Source organism: Saccopteryx leptura, chromosome 8 (genome assembly GCF_036850995.1).
Source record: "Saccopteryx leptura isolate mSacLep1 chromosome 8, mSacLep1_pri_phased_curated, whole genome shotgun sequence".
Classification (NCBI taxonomy): Eukaryota; Metazoa; Chordata; class Mammalia; order Chiroptera; family Emballonuridae; genus Saccopteryx; species Saccopteryx leptura.
The window spans coordinates 28,325,966-28,341,589 of NC_089510.1; the positions used below are offsets into that span (position 1 = coordinate 28,325,966).

Consider the following 15,624-nt stretch of genomic DNA (forward strand, 5'->3'; position numbering starts at 1 on the left):
TCTGGATCCACTCTCATTCCATTGCTCCCCCACTAGTCAGTTGGTGCACATCTTGAAATGCACGTTTCAATAGGTTACCAATATATGAATGAAATAATATAGATGATGCATATATATATATATATAACATTTCTTTGAATCTTTTGTGTGTGTTGATAAATAATTGTTAATAAAACTTATTCCTCTCCTCTCCAAGATTTAGTGTTTTATTTTTTAAAAAAGATGGGTGTACAGAAAAAGCCAAAAAACATATTTGAGAGGAAAAAAATAACTTTGTCATGGAACCCCATCCAACTGCCAGTCATCTGCCTGTCATACATGATTTATGTTGCCTTAGTTGGCATATTATTTTCTTTTCTTCCTGATTTTCTGTTTTGTTCATTGTATTTTAGAAGTTCTTACATAGTCCCTAACATATTCCTTAACCTTAAATGAAAAATAATTTGCCTGTATGAAGACATATAAACTCAAAAATTGCTAAATTTTTTATGAATCTTTTAGATATTTTAAATTAAATGCAGAGTGAGCATTTCATTATATTAAAAACAGAATAAAACAATAAAATGAGGCGAAATATTTCCACCAAATCTAATAGGCAAAAGGTTCATAACTCTAATAAAACAAAACAAAACAAAACAAAAACAAACTTCTAGCCCTGGCCCACTGGCTCAGCAATAGAGCATCAGCCCAGTATGTGGAAGTCCCAGGTTTGATTCCCAGTCAGGGCACACAGGAGAAGCAACCATCTGCTTCTCCACCCCCCCTTTCTTCTCTCTTTTTTTCTCTTTTTCTTTCCCTCCTGCAGCCATGGCTCACTCGAGCAAGTTGTCCCCGAGCTCTGAGGATGGCACTATTAACTCGCCTCAGGCACTAACAGACTTGGTTGCCAAGCAACAGAGCAAGGTTCCAGATGGGCAGAGCATCGCCCCATGGGGGGCTTGCCGGGCAGATCTGGTCAGGGTGCATGCAGGAGTCTGTCTCTATGCCTCCTCTCCTCTCACTTAATAATAATAATAATAATAATAATAATACTCCTGAGAATTTATCTTAAGGAGATGATTAAAAAGAAAAAAATATATATATTTATTGTTGTGTCACCATAATATTTAAAAATAGAAATTATATAGTTATCCAGTAATAAAACAACGTAGCAAACTATACTCTCTTCTGCAATCATATATTATAATAAGGACTATATTACTGAGTCATTTTAAGTGAAAATCAGAATAAAATTTTATTACTATAATTACAGTTATGTAAAATTCTTATATAATTAAATAAAGAGCATAAGGGAACATGAAAAAACAGATTTTGATATGTTTGGTTAGCGAATTGTGGATTTTGATTTTCAAAAAATATACTTCCTGGGTATCTTTTAAAATCATTATAAAGTGGCTAGTGCACAATTTTAAAAATACACATGTAAATATAACCTGCCCCATCCCACCCCTGCACCTTTGCCTCCAAGGTAGAACCTAATCCTGGTGGCTCTGTCTTTAATCTCATCTGACAAACCAGGAGCCGAAGAACCTAAGGTCCCATGAAGAAGGTTCCACAGAGCCAGGGCGCTCTAACGGTTGACCGGTTGGTATAATCTAGTCAGCACTTTCGGCCTGGGTTTCCCAAATGTTTGCAAAGGATGCCAAGCTCCTCTGATGAGGCAAGGACCAACTGATAGTAATCACCCTGAGAATGATCTCTATTCATTGGTGACAGGAAAAATAAAAAAGAGACAAGATGAACTTTAAAAATGGGAAAATTCAGACTCTGGAAATTAAACAGTGAACCCTGAACTGTCATTTAATACCCAGGAAAAGAAATCCAAAGGTTGGCATAGGCTGTTCCCCCAAACACACTACATGTGCTTCCACAATCATAAAGGCTATAGGGCACTGTTACCATACAATATAAATCAGCAGCTCAAAAGCTGGCCCCATAAAGTACCACTAAAACCAGTTCCGCAGTAATCTGAGTCTCCTTTCCTGGAATTTTCTTTTTAAGTCACTCTTCTGCTTCTATAGTCTCTGTCCTTGCTCCTCAACTAAGGCAAAAAATAATTTCTTGCTTTCCTTACCCACCCCATTTAAACCTTGCTCAGACAAGGATCTAATAGGTTCATTCAGAGTAAAAGAAATGTTTGATTAGCCTGAAATTGGTTGTCTCCTAAGGGGACACTTGTATTTTGTCAGGAGATGCAGTAGATGCTGCCAGCATCCCATGCTTGGTGTAACTATCCATTCTCCACTTCAGGATATCCTGTCAACGAAGTCATCCCTCATTCCTCCACTTCACAGAGAGTACGTGACCCTGGCTAAACCAATATGCCCCGAATGTAATGCCTGTGGGCACTGGACCAAGCAAGGTGTGCCATTTCTCAGGTCTCTTCCTCCCCCTGTCCCTGCTCTGCTCCATATCACAGGAGAATGAGCCCCACAGGTTCCTGGCTCAGCTGGCTTCTGGCTGGCTACAGCCAACTGGAAACACTGATGGGAGGTTGCAAGGCAGACGAATGGAGATGCCACTGGGCAGTTTCCATCCATGTATGCCCTATTTGAAAATGAAGCCAAACACAGAAGCACAAAGAGCAAAAAACAAAACAAACAAACAAACAAACAAACCCACAAAAGCCTGACCTGTGGTGGCGCAGTGGATAAAGCGTCGACCTGGAAATGCTGAGGTCGCCGGTTCAAAACCCTGGGCTTGCCTGGTCAAGGCACATATGGGAGTTGATGCTTCCAGCTCCTCCCCCCCTGTCTCTCTCTCTCCCTGTCTCTCTCTCTCCCTCTCTCTCTCCTCTCTAAAAATGAATAAATAAAATTTAAAAAAAAAAACACAAAAAACAGGGAGATAAAAAGAATCTTGACACATCCTTAGAACTCCTCGGATTTGAACTCTAAACCGAAAGTTAACATTCTCATATATTTTATGCCCCATGCTAGGACACTTTTGAGAGTAAAGGGGGCTGCTAGTAATAATTATGTCAGAACCACAGGCAGAAATTGCAACTGGCCCAGGCAAACCACAACATATAGTCACCCTACCTAAAGCCATCTCAACCTTTAGACTTTACAATTAATTAAGCCATTAAATTCTCATTGACCCTTAACCTAATTTGAGTTAGATCTCTATCACTGAATGAAAAGATTCCTGCCGCTGCATGAAGGAGAGGCTTAAGTCGATAGGACTATTTCCTAGTGGTAGGATTTCAGGGTAGGGACATCAATCAGCGTCTGCCTGACTTAGCCTCCACAATACGGACGTGGGGCCTGCACATTTACAATGCAGCCATTCCAGGAAAGTCATATGGAATTCTGGTTGCTATATTTCAAGAGTGCTGAAAAAGTACAAATAAAACGGAAATCATCAAGGGAGCACATATACTCCATTCTCAGACTAAATGTGGCTCTTTGGTGATTTTTAAAAATATTTAAAATGCCCCTTACTTAAGGTTTATTTTCATCTCAATATATATTTCAGGACATAGAGTAGGTCAACCACATCTTATCATTTTTCCTGTGCCCAGCCCCTTTCTAGGCCTAGCACTATATCATCACTAAAACTACTGACCTCTGATAACTGCTTTTCTTCTCTATTCTTTTCCCTTTCCTTTTCCCCATTTTCCTGTAAGTTCCTAATTACCCTTCAGATGATATAAACTCTTGTCGTCTTGCCTAGGAATCCAACAGTCCTTTCAAACCATTTCTATAAAAAGCACATGTACTTTAGGGTGTGGTGAGAAGGGTATGCCACAGCTCACCGGCTATGAGTTAGTGTCTCAGTTCAGTGTACCCACAACAGCTGCCGGGTTCATGACAAAACAAAACACAGCACTTCAAAAACTGTATCTCCTAATCCCAGTGAGAGTCCTTCCCACCCCAGGGAAGGTCACCTTTTTATTTAGGAAGCCATTCATAATTCAAGTATTTGAAATTCCATGAGCAGTTAGAGTTCTTAAAAGCCATAAGAGGTAATTGTGACATTTTCATTTTGTGAGTTTCAGTGTCATTTCATCAATAAAAGGGCAGACATATCAAGAACAGGAAGGAGGCCCTGGCTGGTTGGCTCAGTGGTAGAGCGTCAGCCTGGCGTGCGGGGGACCTGGGTTCGATTCCCAGCCAGGGCACATAGGAGAAGCGCCCATTTGCTTCTCCACCCCCCCTTCCTTCCTCTCTGTCTCTCTCTTCCCCTCCCGCAGCCAAGGCTCCGTTGGAGCAAAGATGGCCCGGGCGTTGATGATGGCTCTGTGGCCTCTGCCCCAGGCGCTAGAGTGGCTCTGGTCGTGGCAGAGCATCGCCCCCTGGTGGGCAGAGCTTCGCCCCCTGGTGGGCGTGCCGGGTGGATCCCGGTCGGGCGCATGCGGGAGTCTGTCTGACTGTCTCTCCCCGTTTCCAGCTTCAAAAAAAAAAAAAAAAAAAGAACAGGAAGGAAATACCCAGAGCCTTTAGTAACCAGCTAATCCTTCTATGTCCCACTGTTCATTTCTCATAGAGCCAACTAACTTCTCAGGGCGTAGAACATGATTTTTTAAAATACAACAACAAAAATTCCCTTTCTAGATGATAAATTGGTACAGAATTCTTAATTGGAAAGTACAAGCACATAAAAATTTTAAATATTCACAGGTCAAAAGTATGATACATACAAGCAACTCTTTGCAGGGTTTATCAGAAGTCATTCTGTTCCAGGTAGTAAATTTTCCTCATATTCTATTTAGTAAATTACAAAAAATTTACTTAGGTTCTATATTTTTATCAAGGTTTGTCACATAGACTTTATGATACAGGGATTCCATGATAATCTTGAATTATCTTGAATGCTAGTTGGAATTCTTTACCACATTCAGGCAAGAATCTGTTGAATAATAGAAAAACTACCAAATCCATTCTCCTTGATGATAATAAACAACAGGTTTTACCTGATTTTTAACCTTAAGCAAAATATATTGAGGGAGCCTTTCTAGAAGGACTGGGTAATAAAGCAAAGAAATAGAAAAAGCAAACCTCACACAAGTTGAATAAAAAGAACCAAGGAAAGTAACAGTTTTACTGCCTAGTTGCTTGTGTTTGCCTGGTCCGTTTCAGAGAGTGTTGTTTCCTCAGTAATGATAGATGGTTCCAGAAGCCTAAAGTGTTCATTTAGGATTGGCCGTGACCTCAGCATATTATACATCCTTACACGCAACCTCAGCGGGGTTGCTGATGACGGCCATTTCACTGGCCTAGTAGATGATGACAGTGACTTCAACACTTTGGCAGCTTCACTCTGGAAGATTCTGGTTCTGACAGTGTGGAGGATAAAAATTTGCAATCCCTGGAAGATAGATAGAAGAAGAGTTTAATGTTAGATGATTCTTAAGATACAGAACCAGGGAAGAGATTTTATTTCATTCTGCCACCTACCCCATTTTCGTCATTTACTACTCCCCAACTTGACAAATTAAATAACATCTGTAGCTGAGTTGATAGTAGTGTGCCAAAGTTTCTTTCTTGATTTGGACAATGCACTAGGGTTACACAAGTACTATCATTAAGGAAAACTGGGCAAAGAACACATGGAAACGCTGCACTATTTTTTTGCTACTTCTTGTATTAAACTATTTCAAAATATAAAGTTATTAAGAATCAGTATTCACGGATATCTCTCACATCAACATCTATATGACCCCAAGCCTTATGAGAATTTATTTCTAGGATCATATTTTATAAATATTGCTTAGAAGACTTCTGGAGCTTTGGTAAGATAATCCAAAGACTCTGAGAGTTTGACTAGCAGAATCAATACTTATTGGCAAGAGATATACTAGTTTGCTGGACAAAGGAAGGAAGATTCACTTGATTGTTAACCAACGGGCGGTATCTAACTCATCTGAAGAAGGCTTTGATGACACAAGGAAATGTGCATGGAGACATGGGTTTAGGAAGGACAAAAGTGGTCTTTGGCCATCCTGATTGTTCAAGAGACAGAAATTTACTTGGGAGACATGAGAAATCTGGTCTCTAGGAAAGCTGCTCTTTGTGGGGTACACTATTTCATCTGGCTTTTCAGAATTTAAATTCTAAGTTAAAGACAATACTAGATAGAACTCCGGGTTGTACAATAATTAAGAAACGATCTAGACCGTGGAGAGTCCATGGAGACACTATTCTGTGGAACTCTGTCTGAATGGAATCCCAATATTTCTGTGCTCCCTAAAATCCCAAAGATGTTATTTGAAAAGACAAAATATATGGGTCAAACTAATGATCACTAGCACAAAGGTTAAATTGTGCCTTGTCAGTAATATCCATGGCATTTATTATAGCAAATAAATGTTTATTAGCATTATAGCATTCTAAATCTAGAAGGAGCCTTACATGTGAATTAAGCTAGTCATTTTTATATGTTATGCATATAAAAGTTACCTAGGGTCCTTGTTTAAAGTGAAGATTTCCAGCTCTTACCCTGTAGATTCTGATTGAGTAGGTAAGGGGTGCGGCCACCCAGGAATCAGCATTTTAATATACTATGTACACTGTGATGTAGACAATAGTAAGACCCACTTTGAAAAACACTGTGTCAATTTTGACACCCTTTTCCATTTTATATTTTACATACCTCACTCAGAGAGGTTGTGTGACTTACCTAAAATCATGTGAACCATTAATGTTAAAGCTGAAAGACAGCTTAAGTCTCTTGACTTTTAATACAATGCTCTTGCCATATGGCCACCTTCAATTTTACTATGTAGTATGACCATTTGGTAATGGGCCTTTATTTTGTAATGTACCTCTCCTGTGCATGGAGAAGAGACTATCCTTGACCATACCTTTCTTAAGATACTTTTCTAAATTCCTGGTCACTCTAGACAACAAGCCCATGGTCAGCTGGCAATCCCAGACCAAGCTTACTCTATTCATTGCCCTTATAGGGAGTTTCCATTGGTTGTTGCCAATAGTAAAGTACTGCCTTATATCCATTTAAATTTAGCAGCAGGCACACATCCATTGTTTAACGGAGTTATTCACAAGTGGCACTGGATAGGGCTATCTGGGACAGAGGGTGAGGAGCTTATCAACGTTAAACGTGATGTTAGCAATTTATACAGACAAGCAGCTCTCCACCCTGCACTATACAAACTCCTCATCCTTTGCAGTCTAGTCAAATTCATCTAAAGCCCTTCCCAATGATTTCAATTTTCTATCAAAGACTTCCTACCTCAGTGATATTTTACCACAGCCAGAAACAATCAACATATTAAATACACAAAGTGGTTACTATTCTCAGCAACTTAATGAGACAATCACCACACATTGCAGTTTACTTCACAAAATAATAGAGAAGTATAGCCCATCTTGATGTCAAACAAGATGGTATCTAATGCAGGAGATAAACATAAGCATGTTATTTTCACTAAAGAACTATCTTGTTGAGGAGATGAGACTTCTATGTATAAAAAGAATTTTTGATTATAATAATAAATGGGACAAATGAATTTATAACAATACTACAATGCTTCCATTTTACTTGAATTATATGAATAAAGCTAGAATTAAAGTAATCACTTCAAGGATTAAAGACTATAAATAAACAATCTATGTGGATTGATCCAAAGTGGATTTTCTGGGTTTGATAATGTATTATAGTTATATAGGATGTTATCATTAGAAGAGCTGAATGGATGTTATATAGGAACTCTCTATACTATTTTTGTAACTTCTGATGAGTCTACAGTTATTTCAAAAAATTTCAAGGGATGTTATAAGAACGAGGAGAAACACCCCCTCAAGAAAGACAAATTTTAAATTGTACCAATAAAACCAGGAGATAGAAAGCAGCTAAACTGTGTTAATATTATTAACCTAAAAAGGGAAGAATCAATACATACTTTTATACTCTGGAAACAGAAAACTGTTATCTTATAAATTGTATTAGTGTTTAATAAACAAAGATAACAATTAACAAAACAAAGATGTTCTAATTATTAGAGAAGGTTAAGTAAAAAGAAACCAATATAATTCATATGCACAATATGTAAACTAAGAAAAAAATCATAATTAAATATGACAAAAAATAATATAACAAAAGAAGATCAGTTATATTAGTTATGATGGCAAATATTTAGCTAAATAGCTAAAAAGTTTAACTTTTTATTAAAATAGAAAAACAATGAAAAAACTATTAAAATTTAAATATGTGGGGTCTAAAAAGAAGTAAGTCCAAAAAAAAAGGACAGAAAACTTAAAGGTAAAAGAACTAACATAAATAGATTAAACAAGATCAAATAAGAACAAATTAGAAAGCCCTGGCCAGTTGGCTCAGCGATAGAGCGTCGGCCTGGCGTGCGGGGGACCCGGGTTCGATTCCCGGCCAGGGCACACAGGAGAAGCGCCCATTTGCTTCTCCACCCCACCCCCACCCCCCCCCCACCCCCCACCCCCGTCCTTCCTCTCTGTCTCTCTCTTCCCCTCCCGCAATCAAGGTTCCATTGGAGCAAAGATGGCCCCAGCGCTGGGGATGGCTCCTTGGCCTCTGCCCCAGGTGGCAGAGCGACCCCCCCACCCAGGGGCAGAGCATCGCCCCCTGGTGGGCAGAGCGTCGCCCCTGGTGGGCGTGCCGGGTGGATCCCGGTCGGACGCATGCGGGAGTCTGTCTGACTGTCTCACCCCGTTTCCAGCTGCAGAAAAAAAAAAAAAATTAGAAGTTGCTGTATAATATACATAAAATCAGATTTCAAGACAAAATGGGACTAAGAGTGACCTGTTTTTCAGTAAAGTATTTTAAAAGATAAAATAAATAATCATAAAATTTTACAAAGAGAAAGAAAGAAAAAATTTCACCCATCCCACATAGGTCCAAGTTCCAGCAATAACTGTAATATTGTCCTACTAACCACAGTGAGTCGCTGCTGTGAACTTGTTGCATAGAAGAAAATGAAAGGGCCTGACCTGTGGTGGCGCAGTGGATAAAGCATCGACCTGGAATGCTGAGGCCGCTGGTTCAAAACCCTGGGCTTGCCTGGTCAAGGCACATATGGGAGTTGATGCTTCCTGCTCCTCCCTCCCCCTTCTCTCTCTCTCTCTCTCACTCTCTTTCCTCTCTAAAAATTAGTAAAAAAATAAGAAAGAAAGAAAGAAAGAAAGAAAGAAAGAAAGAAAGAAAGAAAGAAAGAAAATGAAAGGAAGCATTTCCCAAGTTATTTGCCTGGTAAAATGTCTTTTGCTCAGAGAAAAAGCCACTAACATACCAAACCTTATTGCAATTATATTCTATGTACTTCAGCACAGGAAAGAGCATTGTAGGTAAGTCATAAAGAACTTTCTTACATCTTTCCTTAAAGGATATTAAAATAGAATCTCCTAAAGGTACTAAGCAATGACTTTCTGGGAATTTAAAAGGAGAAGACTTTGGTCCAGGGTAATATCACCTCCACCACTTCATGGTCTGCTACTTCCAAACTAACTCACACCATACCTGAGTAGTGTTGAAGAGGCAGAATATATAGCTGAAGAAAAGCATGAAGTCAGCATTTTCAATTAGCATAAGGTACGCCAGAATCCAGGTAATTCCCAAAACAACTGCAATAGATAATGTGCTAAGAACCTTCTTTAGCGATGAAATCTTTTTTGTGCTAGGTAAGAGAAAGCAATACAGAAAATACGGTTCATTTAGTTGTTTGGTTTTTTTAAAATTAATATCATTATTATCCTATTACCAAGAATATAGATTCCCCTGCCCATAAATACTGTTCATTTAACAATATTATGTCTCCAGTGGAAAAATGATACTAAACTTAAACCATGCTGAATAGAATCTGATTTAGCAAGCTTTATTAAGAAATACAGTGATACCTGTATCAGGCATAAACAGTTCCTTCAATACTTACAGGCAAATTCCACACAGAATCAATTCTTTCTTCGGAAAAGAGTCTTTTTTAGTGATTATTACTATTAAATCAGCCAGTGAGAAATTGTTTTGGGGGCATCTGGAACCTCCCCATGATGTAGGCTGATATAGGAATGAAAGGTTATTAAAGTGCACAGTGGGCCTTGGCCAGTTAGCTCAATGAGTTAAGAGCGTCATCTCAAAACAACAAGGTTGCGAGTTCCATTCCTGGTCAGGGCACACACAGGAAGCAACCAAAAAAATCACAACTGAGGGGAACAACAAATGCTCCCCTCTCCCTTCCCTCTCTCTCCCTTCTCTCTCTGTCTTTCTAAAAATCAATAAAAATTCAGCCCTGCCCAGATAGCTTGGTTGATTGGAGCGTCATCCTGGAGCACAGAGGCTCGATTTCATGGTCAGGGCACATACAGGAGCAGCTCAGTATTTCTGTCTGTCTCTCTCTCTCTCCCTGCCTCTCTCAAAAATATAAAAGATTAAAATTAAAATTTAAAAAGTTCACAGTATTACAGGCATACCTCAAGAAGCAAGAAAAATCTCAAATAAACAATCTAACCTGGCTCATAAAACAACTAGATAAAGAACAACAGACAAAGCTCAGAGAAAGCAGAAGGAAAAAAATAATAAAGCTCAGAGTGGAAATAAAGGACATAGAGGATAAAAAAAATCAAAAGATAAAAAAAAACAAGACCTGGTTCTTTGAAAAGGTAAACAAGATTGACAAATCTTTAACCAGACTCATCAAGAAAAAAAGGGAGAGGACCCAAGTAAATAAAATTAGAAATAAAAGAGAAGTAACAACTGTCATCACAAAAATACAAAGGATTGTTAGAAAATACTTTGAAAAACTATATGCCAAAAACATGGACAACCTGGGTGAAATGGATAAATTCCTAGAAACATATAATCTTCCAAAACTAAATCTGGAAGAATCAGAAAACCTGAGCAGACTAATTACAACAAATGAAATTGAAACAGTTATCAAAAAACTCCCAGCAAACAAAAGTCCTGGACTAGATGGCTTCAAAGGCAAATTTTACCAAACATTCAAAGAACTAACACCTATCCTTCTGAAGCTATTCCAAAAAATTCAAAAGGAAGACTTCCAAGATCATTTTACGAGGCATGCATTATCCTAATTTCAAAACCAGTTAAAGATACTACAAAAAGAAAATTATGGACTAATATTCCTAATAAACATAGATGTTACAATTCTCAAAAAAATATTGGCAAACCAGATCCAGAAATATATTTAAAAGATCATATACCATGATCAAGTGGGATTTATTCTGGGGAGACAAAGTTGGTACAATATTCTCATATCAATAAATGTGATTCATCACATAAACAAAAAGAAGGAGAGCCTATCCAGGCAGTGGGGCAGTGGATGGAGCATCAGACTGGGTCACAGAAGACCCAGATTCAAACCTCGAGGTCACCAACTTGAGTGCAGGGTCATCTGACTTGAATGCAGGCTCACCAGCTTGAGCACAGGGTCGCTGGCTTGAGTGTGGGATTATAGACATGACCCCATGGTGCTGGCTTGAGACCAAAGGTCGCTGGCTTAAAGCCCAGGGTTGCTGGCTTGAGTAAGAGGTCATTGGCTCAGCTGGAGCCCCCCAGTCAAGGCACATATGAGAAAACAATCAATGAACAGCTAAGGTACCACAACAAAGAAATGATGCTTCTCATCTCTCTCTTCCTGTCTGGCCCTATCTGCCCCTCTCTCTGCCTCTCTGTCTCTGTCTCTTTCTCTCTCACAAAAGAAAAAAGGATAAATATTACATGATCATATCAATAGATGCAGAAAAAGCATTTGATAAAATTCAGCACCCATTTGTGGTAAAAACTACCAGCAAAATGGGAATACAGGGGACATACTTCTACATAATAAGGTCCATATATGACAAACCCACAGCTAACATAATATTCAATGGGCAAAAATTAATCACAATCTACTTAAGATCAGGATCACACAGGAGTGTCCCCTTTTACCAGTTTTATTCAACATAGCACTGGAAGCCCTAGCCACAACAGTCAGACAAGAAGAAGAAATAAACAGGATCTAAATTAGAAAAGGAGAAGTAAAACTGTCATTATTTGCTGAGGACATGATACTGTACACAGAAAACACTAAAACTCTGCCAAAATAACTACTAGACTGAGAAATAAAATTAGCAAAGTGATAGAATATAAAATTATTATTCAAAAATCAGTGGCATTTTTATACAACAATCATGAACTATCTGAAAGAGACATTAAGGAAACAATCAAATTTACTATTGCAACAAAAAAATAAATAAATTGCCCAGGAATAAATTTAACCAAGGAGTAAAAGACTTGTACTCAAAAAATTATAAGGCATTGAAAAAAGAAGTTGAGGAATACTCAAGCAAGCAGAAGCATATAATGTGTTCATGAATAGGAAGAATTAACATCATTAAAATTTCCATATCACCCAAAGCAATCTATAGATTCAGTGTAATTCTTTTAAAACTACCAATGCTATACCTCACAGATCTAGAACTACTATTACAAAAATTTACATGGAAGCAAAAAAACCCAAACAACCTAAATAGCCCCAGCAATCTTGAAAAGGAACAAATTGGGAGGTATCACATTTACTGATATCAAGTTATACTACATAGGCCATTGTAAAAAAAAAAAAAAAAGCCTCATACTGGCATGAGAACAGGCATATAGATCAATGGAACAGAACAGAGAACCCAGAAATAAATCCACGTCTTTATGGCCAATTAATATTTGACAAAGGAGGCAAGAGTATACAGTGGAAGAAAGACAGTCTCTTGAATAAATGGTTTTGGAAAAATTGGACAGGTATATGCAAAAAAAAAAAAAAAAGAAAGAAAGAAAGGAAGGAAGGAAGAAAGAAAGAAAGTACTTCACCAACTTGTACCACTCACAAAAATAAACTCAAAATAAACAAAGACTTAACTGTAAGTCATGAAAGCATAAAATTCCTAGAGGAAATCATAGGCAGTAGACTCTCAGACATCTCTTGAAGCAATATTTTTGCAAATATATCTCCTCAAACAAGGAAAATAAAGGACAAAATAAACAAATGTGACTCTATCAAACCAAAAAGCGTTTGCACAACAAAAGACACCAATAACAAAATGAAAAACTGCACACTCAATGGAAGAACATATTTGCTGATATATCTGATAAGGGGTTAATAACCAAAATTTATAATGAACTTCAAAAACTCAACACCAGGAAGGTAAAGAATCCAATTAAAAAATGGGCAAAGGACCTGAATATACACTTCTCCAAAGAGGACATACAAATGGCCAACAGCATATGAAAAAAGTCAACATCACTAATTATCAGAGAAATGCAAATTGAAACCACATGAGATATCACTTCACACCTGCCAGAATGGCTTTTATTAACAAGTCAACAAACAGCAAGTGCTGGTGAGGGTGTGGAGAAAAGGGAACCCTCCTGCACTGCTGGGATGAATGCAGACTGGTGCAGCCACTGTGGAAAACAGTATAGCATTTTCTCAAAAAGTTAAAAATGGAACTGCCTATGACCCAGTTATCCCACTTCTAGGAATATAGCCTAAGAATCCCAAAACACTAATTGAAAAAAAGAACCCCCATGTTCATTACAGCATTGTTTGCAATAGCCAAGATCTGGAAACAGCCTACTTGTCCATAGTGGACAAGTGGATAAAAAAGTTGTGGTACATGAACACAACAGAATGCTACACAGCTGTAAAAAAGAAGGAAACCTTATCTTTTGCAACAGCATGAATGGACCTGGAGATTGTTATGCTAAATGAAATAAGCCAAACAGAAAGACAAATACCATATGATCTCACTTATATATGGAATCTAATGAACACAAGAAATGAGGAGCAAAATAGAAACAGAGACATAGACACATGGAACAGACTGACAGCTGTCAGAGGGAAGGAGGGAGAGAGGACAGGATCAAAGAAGGTGAAGAGATTAGCCAAAATCATATATATATGTAACATATATATATACAGACAACACAGTAGCAATAACCAGAGGGAAAAAGGGGTGGAGATGGAGGGGTGGATGGGAGTGGAAAGAAACTTTGCATGTGGCTTGGGGGGCACAATGCAGGGGGTAGAGGGTGTTATAATAAGTGGGATACCTGAAACCATGTCCACACAATAAATTAAAAGTTAAAATAAAATAATAATAATAATAATAATAATAATAATAATAAAAGGCCTAAAATTCAGAGGGGGAAAAAAAAAGACCAACCAACCACTATGTATCAGGCATGAAACTGAGTCATCCTCAAATATCTATCCATATTCAAGCCAGCCAAAATCAGGACAACTACCCAACCTACTCTCAAATGTATGAGAAATAATAAATATTTGTCACTCTAAGGCAATAAGTTTTGGGGTGGTTTGTTAAGCAGCAAAAACTAATGATACATGAAAGACGATTCTGATATAAAATGACATCAGAGTAATGGCAGCGTGAGAGATACTCCTGATCTCTTCCCTTGAAATTACACAAATTGAACAACTATAACACAGTGAAGGAACTCCAGCTTGGCTCATAGGCACACCTGAAAGATCCATGCACTGAATGGACTAAAAGTGGGACAGGCTGAAAAGGGGAGCAGAAAATAAAATGCATTTGTGGTGGGCTCTGGAAAGGAGACAAACCCAGAGTGACTGGGATTCTTTTTCCCTCTACCAGAGTATGGGGAGGAGGAAAGCTCAGGCTGTTTGGGTTTTGTCTGAGGGGTATGGAGAGAGAAACCCAGAGTGACTGGGTCTCCTTCTGCTAGGAGAAGTGGTGAGATAGAGGTGCAGAGGGGAAAATAAACCAAAGCAGCCAGAGTGCGAAATCATGGCCAGTGTTACTGTGGTCTGCCCACAGGCCACACTTGGCAGAGATAGAGAAAACTAAAGTGCAACCTCCAGCCTCCCAGATCCTGTCTACCTCACCTCACCATACAGAGAGTGGCAGAGACACACCTCACAGCTAGCTCTTCAGAGCCACTCTCTCCCCTGAAGAATAGAGGTTCTCCACATCTGGTCCCCAGGTCTGTTGAGATGTGGGGAGGAGCACTTGAAAGTCTAAGATTGCCATTTCTAGAGCCATAAAACTGAAGCCATAAAGCCCTCCCACCAATGGGACAGCAGCCTTGCCTACATCATTGCCACAACAACATCTCAGCACAAGGGAGCCCAGGAATTTCACAAAGCTAAAACTTATAGTACAGCAACATCTACTAGAATAAACCTCTCAAATCCAAAATTAATTTTTTTCTTCATTTTTTTCCTTCTTTTTCTTTTTATTCTTTTTTCTCTTTTGAATTTTATTTTCATAAATTTTTATATATTTTTTTCTTTTGGGGGGTATTTTTTAAATGTTATTTTAGTTTTTGATCTTTTTTTCTGTGGTTTGTATCCTTGGCATAATTTTTAAAATTTTTATTGTATTTTTTATTTTAATTTTTTAGGTTATTTATTATTTTTTTTTTGCTAGGGTACTTAACAATACTGCTCTCACATGCTATCTTGGATGAAGAAATCAAATACCATGGCTACACAAGGCAGAGACATAGTTCAAAAAGAAAATTTAAAAATTTCCACAAAAAAGCAAAAACTCAATCACATGAAAACCTTGGAGTTAAATGAGAGAGAATTCAAACTTGAAGTTCTGAAAATACTCAATGAGATATGAGAAAACACCAATAGGCAACTTAATGAGTTCAGAAAATAAA

The 15,624-nt window shown here is 38.1% G+C and overlaps 1 protein-coding gene across 6 annotated transcripts in view; it reads right to left on the reverse strand.

The window, feature by feature from the left end:
- Positions 1-4,402: 4,402 nt before the first annotated feature.
- The window catches only part of ADGRG7 (adhesion G protein-coupled receptor G7), an 80,064-nt gene continuing 68,842 nt past the window's right edge, over positions 4,403-15,624 (reverse strand). For 5 of the 6 annotated variants that reach the window (XM_066347163.1, XM_066347161.1, XM_066347164.1 and 2 more), the window contains 2 exons: positions 9,451-9,607; positions 4,403-5,310 (listed from right to left, as the gene is read on the reverse strand). In XM_066347163.1, the coding sequence (XP_066203260.1) occupies positions 5,050-5,310; positions 9,451-9,607 (418 nt within the window). In that variant the 3' untranslated portion in view covers positions 4,403-5,049. The remainder of the gene's footprint in view (positions 5,311-9,450; positions 9,608-15,624) is intronic. The other variant, XM_066347167.1, reaches the window with a different exon arrangement.